General features: G+C 44.3%; 1 protein-coding gene across 5 annotated transcripts in view; it reads left to right on the top strand.

The window, feature by feature from the left end:
- LOC149873331 (uncharacterized) overlaps window positions 1-16582 on the top strand; it is a 95193-nt gene that overhangs the window by 53522 nt on the left and 25089 nt on the right. For all 5 annotated transcript variants that reach the window (XM_090042773.1, XM_090042788.1, XM_090042780.1 and 2 more), the window contains one exon: window positions 9267-9368. In XM_090042773.1, the coding sequence (XP_089898899.1) occupies window positions 9267-9368 (102 nt within the window). The remainder of the gene's footprint in view (window positions 1-9266; window positions 9369-16582) is intronic.

Genomic DNA, 16582 nt, shown 5'->3' with positions numbered 1-16582 from the left:
TACAATCAGACCTAGACAGGTTACAAGGGTGGGCGGACGAGAATAGGATGGGTTTCAACACAGACAAGTGCAAGGTGATGCACCTCGGGAGGAACAGCCGGCACCATACCTACAGGTTAGGGAACTCCCCTCTTGTCAGCACAGAGGCGGAAAGGGATCTGGGGGTCATCGTTGACTCCAAGATGAACATGGGCCGGCAGTGTGGAGAGGCAGGAAGGCCAACCGCACCTTGGCATGCATCCACAGATGCATCTCGAGCAGATCCAAGGAGGTGATCCTCCCCCTCTATGCAGCACTGGTCAGGCCGCAGCTGGAGTACTGCGTCCAGTTCTGGGCATCACACTTCAAGAGGGATGTGGACAGCGTGGAGAGGGTCCAGAGGAGGGCCACTCGTATGATCAGGGGACAACAGGGCAGGCCCTACAAGGAGAGGCTCCGGGACCTGAACCTGTTCAGCCTCCAAAAGAGAAGGCTGAGGGGGCATCTTGTGGCCTGTTATAAACTAGTCAGGGGGGGATCAGCAAGCGTTGGGGGAGTCACTGTTCCCCCGAGCACCGCCAAGAGTGACCAGGAATAACGGTCACAAGCTGGCAGAGGGTAGGTTTAGGTTAGACATCAGGAGGCGCTACTTCACAGTCAGGGCGGCTAGGGTCTGGAACCAGCTTCCAAGAGAAGTGGTGCAGGCTCCTACCCTGGGGGTTTTCAAGAGGAGGTTAGATGAACATCTTGCTGGGGTCATTTGACCCCAGTATTCTTTCCTGCCATGGCAGGGGGTCGGACTAGATGATCTGCTCAGCTCCCTTCCGACCCTAGAAACTGTGAAACTATGAAATTTGTGTAGAGACATGGCCTAAACTGTTTATTGGTATTGCATTCCCACCCCAGGTGTTCCCAATACCAATAAATGGGGAATACAATCCCCCATTTTTTGGTATTATATTCCCACCCCATGTATTCCCACCCCTTAGCTATATACTGCACCCCTATTAATGAAGATTTTTTTGCAGATTTTTGAATGGCTGTATTTAGCTTTAAGAATATTTCTAATCTAAACACTGTTTTGCATCACTTTAATGTATAATATAATTTATCTGCTTGTCATTCCAATTTTGTTGAAGACAATGTTCATTTATAGTTTAAATGAAGAGTCTCAGGTGCATGCAGTTCAGAATTCTTTAAAACGTTTTACCCCTGCCATGGACTGGAAGGCAGGAATATCTCCATGCCTGACTCTAAGGACCCTCATACTGCTTTGATAAGGGGCTTTTTGTACTGCCACGATGTTGGAAACAGATCATAGAGAAGATGAGAGCCAGGCACAGAATATATAGTTCTCCCATGTTATTTATCTTTTAAGAAAGGCTTGCCTTTTTATCACTTCTGGTAAGTTTGGTAAACCAGAGCAAAAAGCAATGTCTAAAATATTTTACAATAAAGCTGTAATTCTGTTAAGTGTCCTCAGAATCATGGCCACTAAGCAAAAACACTTGAAATAGATAAATAGGTCCATCTATTGTAGATAAAACTGTCTTTCACAGTAGATGCTGAAGGTGAATTCTGTTTCAAAAAAGGCACTGTTGCTGTCACATATTAAGGTTCAACAATGTTCTTGATACAGTATAAGCAGGGTCACACATATTTTGCAGTTCCACAGCTATGCAGTTTGTATTCATAGTTTCATAGTTTCTAGGGTTGGAAGGGACCTGAGCAGATCATCTAGTCCGACCCCCTGCCATGGCAGGAAAGAGTACTGGGGTCAAACGACCCCAGCAAGGTGTTCATCTAACCTCCTCTTGAAAACCCCCAGGGTAGGAGCCTGCACCACTTCTCTTGGAAGCTGGTTCCAGACCCTAGCTGCCCTGACTGTGAAGTAGTGCTTACTGATATCTAACCTAAACCTGCCCTCTGCCAGCCTGTGACCGTTATTCCTGGTCACTCCTGGTAGTGCTCGGGGGAACAGGGACTCCCCCAGTGCCTGCTGATCCCCGCTAACTAGTTTATAACAGGCCACAAGATCCCCGCTCAGCCTTCTCTTTTGGAGGCTGAACAGGTTCAGGTCCTGTAGCTTCTCCTCATAGGGCCTGCCCTGCTGCCCGCTGATCATACATTGAAAGATATCCCTTGCATAGAAATGTTCTTCCAGAGCTTAAGCTTCCATTTAATTATTTGTAGCTTTAATTATTAGTGAAGGAAATCTTGCAAACCTAACTGATGAAGAGGTGTCTTTCTGAATCTGCAGCCAGGCCTAGTAGCTGTTGTAAGTGTGAACTATCCCATTCTTCTTAGAAGGCTGTTAACTCTGAAATGCAAAGATGACAGTTTAACTGTCATAACTGTAACATGTTTCACTGGAGTTAACTTTAACAGACATATCCTTCTGTTGCCTTTGTCTCATAACCTTAATATGACTCTTAGACATTCTTCTCCCTCCCAAAGTAGGTAGGGAAATTAATTTTCTTCTCCTTATTAGCCAAAAGCCTTGCTACCTCCTACTCAATTGCTAAAATCTGCCATTTGGCTTAGATGATGTCTAGGATACAATTATGCGTGGTCAAGTTGAAAATCTTTGTCCTCTTGAAATCTGCAAATGGGGCCACAGCAATGCAGGCATACATGTGTGCATGGGTATGTGTGCATGTATCACACACACACACACACACGTATGTATGTATATAACTTGTATAAGAACATGGGGACTTCTGTACTGATTTTATTTTTTATGCTTGACACTGAAATCCATAACTGGTAATGCAATCAGAACTGCTGCAGAAGTCCTAGTCTTACACAAGTTTGCCACAGAGTAAAAGGACCTTGCACATAATTTAGGTCTATATCATCAGAGTTCCATTTTATATCAACCAGAGTGATGACTACCAAAGAGGCACTCTAATAGCTGTCAAGAAAGTCAGACAAGTATGGTGGCTATCTGATTGATTAGGACAGAATTCTTATAATGCTGTGGAAGAAGGTCTAGAAAGATTGCAGCAAGTCCAGTGTTTTTAAGGGAACAAAATACAGATCTGTGAGTCATTGACCTAAAGATAACTGATGTAGCACGATGAACAGAGAGGTTCCCCAAGATAAGATGTATAAGAGGTAACAGGGGCTACAGATCTTTGGGACTTTCATAGGAAGATGAAATAGGACCCCACCAGAGGAGACCCTGAAAAACAAAAAAGAAAAAGGAGCAGAGTCAAAGGAGGTCAGAACCCTGAATGTCAAGGGAGGGTGTATGTCAAATAGGAGGAGGTGGCAACCATACTGCAGAGTGCAGGATCCCTGAGGCAGAGGAGGACAAAGCCAAAATCCTGAGACAGTGTAGCCAGAAAGAGTAGTGGGATGTTAGTGGGAGCTGATTCAGTGGGGTAAGAGGATGAAAGCTGGATAGGAAAGGGTCGAGGTGTATACTGGAGGAGAGACGGGCAAGGCAGTCTTTTAAATGACATGTTCAAGAGCATTAGAGATGAAGGAATCAGGTGAATGGGATAGCAGTTGAAGGGACATGTAGCATTAGGAGTCACATTTTGAAGAGGGCAGATTCTAGGACGTTCTTGTACATGGATGGCACAGGGATAGAGTAACTAGCCATGTACGTGGTATTTTGGGATACTTCAGCAGATGTTAGAGCATATTCCCCACTCTAAACTCACCTGGTCCTTCTGGGCATGGTCAGAAGGGATCTGCTTTGGTCACTTACACTCTGTGGTGATTCTTTTCCACCCAGGGAGGCATACAGCTCTGTGGGTATGAACACACAGTACCTTCAGAGCAGTTGCCAAAGAGGAATGTTGCAAAAGGGGCAGCAGCTGTTGTGTTCTCATTGCTACTTGCAGACAAGCTGAGAACAAAACAAATATAGCAAAATCATTCCAACTTTAATATTGCTGCATTCAGGGTTAAAGTTGGAGTGATTTGCTTGCATTTTGTTCTTGGCTTGTGCACAAGTAACAACAGCTCCAAATGTATGTGCACAGAGCCTTATGAGAACCCTAGAAACATGGTCACAGAAAAACCATGACTAGTGTGGGGAAGAGGAGAAGAAGTCCCCCTAGTAGTGCTTCCATATTTGCATGAAATAATCATTGGACAAAATGGAGAAACAGTACTGAGGGCAGGGACAGGGCCCAAAATCCAGGGTTTCTTCCCTTCCAATATCCATCTCACTGAGCCATAGAGTCCTTTGCCTCCCCATATCTTGCTCTATTGGCTCCCAGTGGGCCCATGTCAATAAGAAGAATGTAGGGCACTTGGTTTTGCTGACCCACAGCCTTGCAATTAGACAATTGGCCCCCAGAAACAGGAAATACAGGTTCCAACCTACTCTGGCTGGGGCGGGGAATGGGGATCTAAAACTTGGATCTCCCACCTCCTGGGCAAGTGCTCTTACCACTCAGTTAGTTATTGGGCAAAAAACGGTAAGAAGACCTCCCTGAGCAGAATGGGATTGCCACATGTTCCTGAGCAGAATGGGATTGCCACATAACATAAACTGCCAGTGTAGATCTTTTCTGAACATGCCCAGAAGAACAAACCAAGTTGCGCCTGGGGCAATAAGATCAGAAATCTAAGTGGCCTAAGATGATACTTAAGTGGCTAACTACTGGCAAAAGTGCTACTTGGCTATTTAAAGTGAGAAGTTGCATTTGGATCCATGCATACATTTATGCCGTCATAAGAAAGGAGTGTGTGCCACTTTGAAAGCAAACTGAACTACTTCACACTTAGTAGTCAGCAAAAGGATCCATGTAGGCCTTGATATGGAGCAGCTAGTGTGTTGTAAATGTATACAGTATAGTTTCTGAAGCTTTTTGACACTTAAAGCAGTTTAATATTGAAAATAAGAGTCAGAATATTCCTTTGTTATCATGAAAATATGGGGTTGTTTTTGCTCAGAGTTTAGAAGCAATAGCTACAGCACTCAGCTGCCATAATTGTCGGTAGGTTTCCAACTGTGTTTAATAGGAGTCCATAGCATGCACATAAGACTGTAAGTAGAAAAGTAGTCTGCCAGCAGAATGTAGGAAGTCTAGAAGAATTGTCATGACTTGTGTGAACTTTCAATATTCTCCCTGCAAATATGACTGTCCAGCAATCCCATTCTGCCTCAGCCATGCCAAGGAGCTGTTCTCAGCTTGGCAGAAAACTCTCAGGGCTGTGATGAGAAGTGAACTTTAGGAGTGTAAAAACCATTATAAAAAGGATCTGTGTGTGTGTGTAACAAAATAAAACCTATATTGAAAGAAACACATTGCCTAAATATAGGCAGCATGTTATCATTTTATAAATATTACATGTGTGAGCAGGTTATAGCATAGGAGAGGGAAAAGGCTTAATATTGGTACGTAAGTGTCTTAATATTGGTACATAAGTGTCAAGATAAGATTCACATAATTCCTGTTACAAGTGTTCAGTCACACAGTTTGCATACATTGTTCTTCCATGTGGAAAGGTATAAAATATAATAAAGAATATGTATGTATCACATACTGCTATAAAAGAAAGGAGTGAGTGTATTTTGCTGATATGTGAAAGGCAAGGATTTCTTTGGGTGGTCTCTTTTATTGGACCAACTATGTATTTAGGGTAACATTAGACAAGCTTTTGAATGCAAGACACTCTTCCTTTGGTCTGGGTGTGACTGAACACTTGTTACTGGACTTTTGTGAATTCTGTCTTGACTTATGTTACAAATATTAAGCTTTTTTTTACCCTTGCTATGCTATAACCTGCTCACATATGTTATATTTATAAAATGTTAACATGCTGTCTATATTTAGGCAACATGTTTCTTTCAACACAGGTTTTATTTTGTTACATACATGAAAATATGGAGTTATTCATGGACGTAGTTTAGAAGCAGTAGCTACAGAAGTCAACTGCCATAATTATCAGAGGGTTTCCAAGTCTGAGGAAGAATGTCCGAAAGCTTGTCTAATTTTATCCTAACAGCATAATTGGTTCAATAAATGCTCTCACTCTAAGGAATTCTTGCTTCACGTAATTTCTAGAACCATCATGGCTACATCACTCTTACATGAACTTTTTCTGAAATGTATATGTTTCAGACCTGTTCTTCTGTCACCCTGTTCCTTGGAGTGTCATATATGCCAATGCAAAGTAGGTGTAAACTACTACTAAATCAGAATGGTGTCAAAGATCCCACAGGGTGCCAACACAGAGAATCAGGCCTACTACTTACATTGGTCTCCATTACATTGCAAAATGCATTCCTCTTCCAGTTTACTTCAGTTCACTGATGAACATTTGTTCAAGCTTATGGCCATTCCCAGTGTTGTCTTTTGTCAAATAGCATCTTAGTGCAGAAGCTTTATTAAAAACACAAGTTGCCTCAATAACTAACAAAACTGAAAATAAATGTGCAGAAGAACACCTGCAGGCCCATAATAAGGAATTCTTTTCTTTTCTTTGGTTCTGAAAAGCATCCTTTGCTTTGTCTGGGATGTGACCTAAGACCCGCACATTCAGTTGTGAAGATACCACTAACGATGTGCTAGGTCTCAAGGATGTATCAGAGTGCTGCAGCTAACACCCGATAACACTGCTCACTCCAGTGCTGGCACACTTTGGCTGCTGAGTGCAAAAAAATCTCTCCTGAAAGAGATCCTCAGCCAAAAGCATGGACCTGCATTTACTTACAGGTCCATTCCCAATGCACTTGATAGTGCATTGGGTAACATAAAAAGCAAACCTCACCCGTGCTGCTCTTTTAACAGAGACTGAACAATATTTGATGTTTTGTGCAATCCATTTTCCCATTGTACAAGGCTTTGCTGATTTTCCTGAATGTATTCCTTATAAATTTAACTTTTTATTAGTTTAAACATTTCAGATTCTCCGTTGTAAAGCTTTTTTTAAAAAGCAAAAAGAAATAAACAAAACCTTCTTTCCCCTGTTTTTTATTTATTGGAAAGAAGCTAAAGCAAAACCCTTAAATTTAATACATTATTTCAAGCAACAGCCATTATAATTAAGTTCATTCCCCTGAGATTATCTTGTCTAAAATGTACATACATGAAATAAATATGTGCATTCAATGTACTGTCATTTTCATAGTTGAAAATAAATATACTAGGAGTACATGAATTTGACAGTGAAATGCTGCCTATCTATGCTTTCAGGGTTGGTACAAAAACAACTCTCTCTTGTTTCATCTCTGTTTGCAGGATGTAGTGGGCTTCTGAGAGAGAAAACCAGTTTATTGTTTGCAGAGTAAAATGGATAGCTAACATCTGGCCCTAAGTCAGGGAGACTAATACACAGCACTCTCTCTTTGTTCAGCTGGCATTGTGCTTAAACTGCCTGCCGTAATAAGGATGTTTGTAGTTGTCTTCTCTGTGGATAGAAGCTTGGGCAGTAATCTTGTGACCTGAAGAATTCTAACAGGACCCTAGTCCTGTGAATTTGTTTTACAAAATGAGTAGCAATATATTGCCTTAGTCTGCTCCTCACAGGACTCTCTCTTAAAACGCCCCCCCTCTTTATTCATTTACTACTTTCTTTGCAAATTCATATAATTTAAGGCCAGAAGCGCCTTATTTTATATTTGACCCAGTCCCATCTGAATTAACCCTAATGACGTTTGTGGTGAACTTTATCTTCCAGAGAGGCATCCAATCTTGCCAAGCAATCCAGATTACTGCCCACTCTTCACTGTTGGTAATCATTCCATCAGTCTTTGTGCTATCTACAACTTTTAGCAGCAGCGATTTCATATTAACTTCCAGGTCACAGGTGAAGATGCTGAATACTATTCAGCCTCATGCAGAACTTTTCTAGAAACAATACAATATGACAATGACTCTCCACTGACAACTGTTTTGAGCACTGTCAGGAAGTGTGCATTACTGATCCTGTATAATGCTCTGTTTTTTATCAGAATGTCAAGCATAACTAAGTCAAACATTTTTCAAAAAGTGGAAAGCTGTTATATCTATGAAGTTACAATCAAACCTGTAATCTCAAAATTACAATCTGGTTTCTTTGATAAAGACCTTTTTTTCATTGAGCCATGTTCACTGTATTAATTATGAGGATTATAATGATTCCCAAACTCATTGAAAGACAGATTTGAACCTTTGCCCAAAACACAGTTGAGCTGACCCAAATGAAACCTATATAGTGGTTGAGTTTCACTTTTTTACCACATTTTATTCATGTCCTCTTTTCAACTGGAAGAGAAAACACCAAAAAATATGATGTCCTTCTGTAGTTTGAGCTCAGAGAAAAATGGAATGAAATGCTCAGGAAATCATGTACAGCTGTTAATTTCCAGCTACAGGATGGCAACCAACTGCATAGTGATGAGGTGGGACAAACTAAGGAAACTGTAGTGAAGGGATGCTGCAGAATAATGCTTACAAAATGTGCTGTGCTATCCTCAGTGTTCACTCAAAGCAAACAGAAACTTAGTTATTAAGGTTTCCTCCAAATATTCTATCTATACACACAAACTACATGCTACTTAATTTATCTACTTTGGAAGTATGAAGAACTAAATTGAACTGACTTGATTTTGGACTCCAAGGAGTCCTGATGCTTCATTCCTGGTACCATAAGCCCTGACTTTTATTTTGCTGGGGGGGAGGGGGGCCTAAGATGATGGACATGTGAAAAGTTTTATGCCTTTCAGATAACAGCCCTCTTCCTGAGGGTGAGGAGGCAGGGCCCTGGTGCCCCCATGTACTGGGAACATCTGCCTGAGACTAAAATTAAATCTTATAATATGCCTCATGTCTATGTCTTGTATTAAAACTATAAAGAACCGGTGTAATTTCCTAAACAGTTGGAGAAAATGCATAGGACTTTTTGTATGTTTAAATAACTGTATCAACTTAGGACAGTATATGCTCTCAGTGTTATATTGGAGTCAACTTGAAGCAATTCCAGTTATGTTAATATAATAATATTGTATTTATGCTGCTGCAAATGAAATTGGGATCCATCACAATGTTAATAAAACATGTAGCTGAGTTAAAAATACAAGAGTAGGGCCATGGCCCTCTTCAATATTATATTTCTTTATGGCACATGAGTTATGCCCAAGTAAGGAACTGATAAAGATCTCTACATCAGTGATTCTGTTTGTTATAGTTATGTATACTTTTCCACTTGAAGGCATAGTTCAAAATAGCACAGAAGTGGTTTCATATACAAATCTGTAATGAAATAAATCAGTTGGGGACTTATCCTTCATGCACCATGAAGAACATGTGCCCTTGACTTAGTTTGCTTTCATCCTCTTACAGAACCCAGAAGCTGTACTGGGATCAGCATCCCGCCAACCTCCAATTCATCATCCAAGCAAACATATGAAGCCCCAAGAAGAAACTGAGCAAATATTTCCTAAGGTAAGTGAGAAAACCACAGCCATCCTGCATCCATTAAGCTAAATTTCTCAGCTTGCTTGTTCAGCAAGCCAAGGCTGAATATTGGGGATAAAGGCCAAATTCATCCCCAGTATGATTCCCTTTACTTTAATAGAATCACAGCAGGTATAACTTCTGGCTATTAGCACTCATGAGTCCTAGCTTGAAAGCCCTCAGGAGCTGTGATTTTTTGCTATGACAAATCATACAGACTAAACTGCAAGGTAATTCTAACTTCCGTCTGCTCCTCCTAACACAAATGCACAAACGGGCACTTGTTTTTCTTCTACTTTCTTCTGTAACTGAATGATCACCAACATTTTACCTGGTTGATGGGGTTTTTGGCTAGTTGTGTGCGTGTTTAATGAAAACATGTCCAAATCGTTCAAAGTAGGGTTTCTAGCTTCAATTACTCTCTGTTTGTATATGCATGACATGCAACAAGAAAGTCCGCTCCTGGCCTTGTGTTTACCATCAGCACTACTAATTATTTCAGATACATGGCAGCAAGGTCTTGCCCAGGCTCTGTAGAGAAAAAATGAACTTCACTTAGTGACATTAAAATAAACATGTGCCTGTTATTTCTGCTGATGGAGACAAGTAGTGCATAGATTGCTTGTTTTCCAGTGTTGCATTATACTGAAATTCATCTTTTCTTTCCACCTGGGCAGTCAAGCTTATGTTTGTGCTTTCATAGCATCCTGTTTTGACTTGTTTATTAGCCTCAGATCCTCTGGATGCACACATGTTTCAGTCCAGGGCTGGCCAACTTGTGGCCTGCAGGCTGGGAATGGTTAATTTGCAGCCTCCAGGCTCGCATCCAGCTGCCACTCTCCCTATTGCTCTGGCTATATCAGCAGACTAGGGCTTAGGACTCCCCCTCCCTCCTGTGGATTTTAATTTCTGCCCCTGCCCCTGCCTGTGCTCCTGGAGGTGGGGCACAATAGAGTGGCACAGTCTGCATCCCTACACTACTGTACTTTATGCCTCCATACATGTAGTTCTCCTTTCCCTGAGCTCATCCGCAGAGCCTTGTCCATGATTTTAGCTCCTCCTAAAATTCCTCTTCTGCAAGACTGCTTAAGGCAGTGTTTCTCTTTGACCATCTCAAAGGTCCCCTCCATAACTTTTTTGAATTTTGTATAACCCCAGTTAAGAATCACTGAGCTACAATCTAAATTCAAAACAAATATGGAGGGAATGCTTAGAGGCTAAAAAAAATTAAGAACACTGCTCTAGTTGGTGCCAGGTGAGGGCTGCCAGGACACATCTGAACCCTGCCATGTCTTGCCCTTTCCATTGTCAGCCCCTTCCCCATCCCTGCTATGTACCTGAGGGAGCACGGGTGACCCCTGCCACTAATGCTGCTCCTGGGGCACGGGGGGCCTTACCAGGGATCAACCCCAGAGCCCCTCTCACTGGTTCTGGGAGCATGGGAGGAGAGGAAGGGTTGAGCCAGGCTGCAGTGCATGGCTCTGGCCCCATATCTGCCCACCTGCCCACAGCAGAGCAAACTGCTGGAATTGTGGGGGAAACCTTTGATCCTTCAAGCAGCTCCATGCTAGCAGACTCCAGTGCTAAAGAAGTACCCCATTTTACTAATTTCTAGATGAGCTCAGGGCTCTGCCCACCCACTGGGTGCATCAGGGCGTAAGCGTTAAGATGAATGGTTCTGTTGGATGTATTTAACTCAAGACAGAGAGAAAATAAAGTAGGTTTCTGACAAATTGCTATTGGTGAATTGTCTTTACGTTCTAGCATGTAGGACAAATGGCCCCTAAAGGACTGAAATCTGTTGCATTGCAGAAACTAAATTTGTATTTGTTTGTCCAGAAGAAAATTGTATTCATCATCATCATGATAAGACATAACCTTTTTGTATGAAGATTAATGGCCATTCCAGTGGCCTGGTTAGTTTAGGTCCATCATTTGTTGAATTGAAAACTACCCAGAAGTGCCAAAAGTGGCATTTACATGGCTGGATAACTGCCACTGAAACCCATGAAGTGAAATAGGATTCTGCCCTTTGCAATCTGTCACATGTAGACAGAGTTGAAACTTTTTAGCTGGCCCATTTTATAATAGAATAATAACTGCATTAAATATTATAAAATGAGAGAATTGTCAGAAATGGAATCTGATATTCTGTTGCAAAGATCCTTTTGTATAAATATGAATGTTTTGTTATGAAATTGTCCTATAGGACTTAACAGGGATGAAAATCAATGTGTGGGTTTTTTTTTTTTTTAGAAACTACTCTGGGAAACTATAACATTTGAGAGACCTGAGCTCCCTACAATAGAATTTCTTAGTGGAATAAAGAATCATCCTTCTAGGCCCTGGCATTCAACCTTCCAGCCCCAGGGGCTGGCTGACTAGCGTGGGACCAGTCCACAGGCCAGATCCTGCAAGCAGGGTCAGTCCATAGGCCAGATCCCGCACGGGGTCAGCATGCAAGCTTGGTCTGCAAGTGCAATCCATGCACCAGCCTGGCTCTACAAATGGGACTGTGTCATCTGGCCTGCAAAGGCCTCAGTCCAGAATGGTGGCAGTGTTAATTGCTGTGGCTCCGAAAGCTACAGCAATTAACAGTGCCACCACTTGCCCGTTGAGCACCGCTGTTCTAAGGAACTCTACATGGCATGTAGGAATTCTGTTAAGTGGTTCTCATTTTGGTTGGCCTATTTTATGCATTTTTGTGGCCTCCCTTATGATAGCTTGTTAGATTTCATAGACATTCAGGATGGAACGGACCCCAGAGGATCGTTGAGTCCAGCCCCCTGCTCAGGGGCAGGAAATCAGCAGGGATCATAGGATCCCAGCAAGATGAGCATCCAAATGTGTCTTGAAGGTGTTCAAAGTAGGTGCTTGAACCACCTCTGGCGGTGGTCTATTCCAAACCTTGGGGGCTCAGACAGTAAAGAAAGTCTTCCTTATGTCCAGCCTGAAATGGTCACGGCAGAGTTTGTGACCATTTGAACTTGTCATCCCTTGGGGCGCTCCAGTGAACAGTCATTCCCCCAGATCTTGATCAGCACCCCTGATAAACTTATAGGTGGTCCCTGAGCCTGTGCTTTTCCAGGCTGAAGAGTCCCATGGTTCTGAGCCTATCATCGTAAGGTCTGTTTTCCTGACCTCTGACCATGCTTGTGGCTCTCCTCTGCACCCTCTCAAGCTTCTCCACATCCTTTTTGAATTGTGGACCCCAAAACTGGACACAGTACTCCAGCTGCGGCCTCACCAAGGTTGAGTACAAGGGGAGAATGGCGTCCCGGAATTTGCTGGAGAAACATCTACGGATGCAAGCCAATGTTTTGCTTGCTTTACTAGCTGCAGCATCACATTGAAGGCTCATGTTCATCTTGTGGTCAATCATGACCCCCAAGTCCCTTTCGTCTGTAATGCTAGCCAGCGTAGCACTAGTGAGCCTATAAGCATGGTGCAGGTTTTTCCTCCCAAGGTGGAGAAGCTTGCATTTTTCGGTGTTGAACACCATCAGGTTCTCATCTGCCCATTTGCTGAGCCTGTCAAAATCCACCTGGATTGCCCTCCTGTCCTCAGGTGTGGATGCTTTACCCCAGAGTTTGGTGTCATCGGCAAACTTGGCCAGTCCGCTTCTGATACCAACGTCTACATCACTGATGAAAATGTTAAACGGTATAGGCCCTAGGACAGAGCCTTGAGGGACCCCACTGGTGACCACGCACCAAGACGATTGACTTCCGTCAACCACCACCCTCTGGGTCCTACCATGGAGCCAATTCCCCAGCCAGCAGATCATGGTGAGGTCAAGGCTGCAGTTGGCAAGTTTTGCCAAGGGACCTGCCCAAATCAAGGAGACAGGCAGCCAATTTTGCGGGCAGATCACAGTGCCTGCTGCCACTTTCATGAACTTATTGTGGCAGGGTTCCCCCACAGCTCTGATTGGCCAAGGGTTCCTAATGGCCCCACTTCTTGAGCTGATTTGCCAAGAGGACTACCTGTTATGCAGCCCTGCCCATCACCACTGATTAGCCAAGAGGAGTGAGGCTGCATAACATGCAGCCCTGTCAGCCAATCAGCAGTGAGAAGCAGGAGCTGCTGTCATCTTGGTTGCTCCCCTTATGCTGGTGGCCCCCCGCCTTCTGGCAGGCTGTGTGGCTGGGCAGCAGCAGCCATGAGCATTTTATTTTTAGTAATTTTGTTGTTGCTGTGAATTTCACAGGCATTGCCTGATTTTGCAGACAATGTCCAATTTCATGATTTCTATAAAATCCACAAAATTACGAATTGAATAGGAACTTATAGATTGTGAGATGCTCAAAACCCTTACTGCATTTTTCCTCCACAGGTCCCTTGCGGGTTAGGGATAGGCTGTAATTTCTTTATTATACATGGGAATGGCAGTACAGAGAAATTAAGTGACATGCCCAAGGGTCACGCAGGGAGCTTGTGATATAGTAGGAAACTGAAATCAGGTCTCTTATGACCCGTGCTAATGGGCTAAGCACTAGACCTTTCTTTCTCTCCTTTTCAGTTACTAAAACTTACTTATTATAGTGACTGTGATAGCATCTAGTGAAGCTCAGGTGCTATCAAAACACAAAAGAGCAAAAATTCCCTTCCCAAAGAGCTTCTAATGTAGCAATTTTTCCTGAGGAATTAGTGGATTTGGGAAAACATTTTTGTGTATTACAGACACGATTGAGTATAGCCAGTCACTGTAATTAGATGCCCTGTAAGTCTGACAAAAAGTTTGCTGATATTTGTTGGGTTTAAAAGTAGATTTTGTTTCTCACGCTTCACTGTTAAAATGTAGCCAGTCAAACAGAAAAGGGGAATCCTTACACATGGCTGCAGGACGGGTAAATAAAGCTTTGTCTGGCGGTCAAGGGGACTGGCATAGGCAATTATTCACGCGATCATTTTACTCTTTCTTCTGACAGCTGAGAAGCCAGCTTGGGATATTTCTCAACAAGAATATATTAAAGCCAACATTTTCCATCACTGTGTCTGCTCTTCCAGTTTCTCCTCCTGTTTCATGCTCCAGCACTCAAAATACATTCTGTACATTTTTGCTTTTTTCTTTGGGCACAGACCCACTTCTGTAGAGTTCTGGGATGAGTAATATTTGCTGTAGAACCAGGCAAGAGGATTGAAGGAGAGTCCATGCAGCTATAGTTGGAAAAAAGATGGCAGGAGGTCTCCCTATGTGAGCAAAGGCAGCTAGCTTAGTTTTCTTTTTTCCCTACAGATTTCTATTGTCAGGAGCTAATCTGTGATCATACAGAAATGTTTATATGCTATATGCATCATTCTCCTAAAGAAATGTATCTGGTGTAATTGCCTGTCATCAACAATAAGTGCTGCTGACCTGGTGCTGAATATAATTTAACTGTAAGTGTAGACAGGACCAAACTGTGTTTTTCACCCATTACAGCCAGTCTGGCAGATACTTTCAGGGGTTGCATCTATACATGCATTTACTCCAACTTAGATTAACTGTGCAGTAAACTTTGCACAGTGAACATGTCTACCCATGATTTTAAGTGGTCTTAAATTTAATGCATGATAAACTAATGTGGATTAAGTAGGTTTTGGTAGGTGTCTACATGTGGTGAGACTTGGGACTAACTTTAGTTCCAGGTCAGTTCAGACCTGCCATGTGCCCCTGTGGCCAGTGTGGGGAGCTCAGGCCTCCAGACACAGGCTGCAAGCTCTTAGCAGTCATGCTAAAGCTGCCAGCACTTAGTAGCCATCTTAAAAGCACACCCTCTGCAGTACGACCTCTGGGCTGACACTTCCTGTGTCACAGCAGCGGTGTGGCAGAGACAGGCAGCATGTGCCTGCTGTGCCCCTGTCACAGCAGCACTTCCCAGCCCTGCCTGCCCTAGCTCTTGGCCCTGGCAACCAGGGACAGACTCCTGAACTTCTCAGGGCTGCCACAGTTGTCCTGCTTGCCCACTGCCATTCCACACACCTGGTGCATGGCCACCTATATCACCCGACACCCCCACCTGCTGGATGATTCGTACATGGTTTCTATGGCCCCTGCTGCTGCTCAGCTGCTGTCCTGCTGCTGCTGTTGCCAGCCACGGCAGCCACAGGCTCCAGGGTGTCCCGCCACAGCTGCCATTGCCCTCCTGTCCCACCAGTCCCAGCACCTTTGGAGCTGCTGCACCACTCAGGACTTGTGACAAAACATTGTGGTGCAGGAATGGGACATGAAGGTGCATCTGTCTATCTCTGTCAGTACCCACCTGCCCTGCTGCCCACACACCGACTACCCCCTACCCACCCCCCCAGCACCACTGTCAGGACATGCACATGGTTGCAATGAAAACTTTTATTCCTCTCATATCCCTCACCCCATCCCTCCCCACTCAACCAACAGAGTCCCCTCTCCCTTCCCTCCCCAACACACAGACCTCCATCACCCTCCCCACCCACCAACAATAAAAAAGCCTCCTCCTAAACTGAAAACTATGTACAAGAGGCTGAGTCTCTGTCTGAGTTTCAGAATGGGAGCTGTGCAGTGGGGCACAGAGAACAGTAATAGGCAGCCAGCACCCTGGCCACAGACAGTTCCCCCATGGGTCCAGGAGCTGCAGCAAATGCTAGGGGCCCCTGCAAGCAGGAGGCAACAGAGGGCCTCCTGTGGGGCTGGGGCCAGCGGCCAGGAGTGGGAGGGCCTGGACATGGGCACCACTGACCAGCCCTGGCTGGCCAGTTGCTGCTGGAGCAGCTCTATGTGGCACTGCTCCAGGGCCTCCAGCTGGTCCTAGTGTGCCTGCTGAGCTCAGTCCCCTGGCTCCACCTGGCCAGCCTCCCCCTGGGGAGGAGCGGACAGCTGGTGGTAGTGTGGCCAGCCACTCCTCATGGCAGGCTGTGGGGCTGGGCTGAGGGTGAGGCAGCCACACACTATGGGTTGTGGACCATGGGCACAGCTGATTGCCCTTGCTGACAGGGAGGTCCCCACCAAGCCACCAGCCTTGCCAGCCCCAGAAATGTGGTAAGTCCCACACTGGGGAGGGCCCTCTGTGCTCCCAGTCCCCACCTCTGTCCCTGGCCCAGTCCCTACCCCACTCTCTGCTTGGCCCACCTGCACTCCCCTGGCCCCAGGTTCTCCCCCTCCCCCCACCCCCACCCACAGTATGCAAGCAGGAAGGACACAGTTCAGAAATTTATTGAGCAGCCCATGCCCCTGTAGCAGGTCA

The sequence above is a fragment of the Crocodylus siamensis genome, chromosome 1, assembly GCF_052110815.1.
Source record: "Crocodylus siamensis isolate JL-2025a chromosome 1, ASM5211081v1, whole genome shotgun sequence".
Lineage (NCBI taxonomy): Eukaryota > Metazoa > Chordata > Crocodylia > Crocodylidae > Crocodylus > Crocodylus siamensis.
The sequence above is the reverse complement of the archived record's forward strand: the minus strand, read 5'-3'. Positions and strand labels throughout refer to the sequence as shown.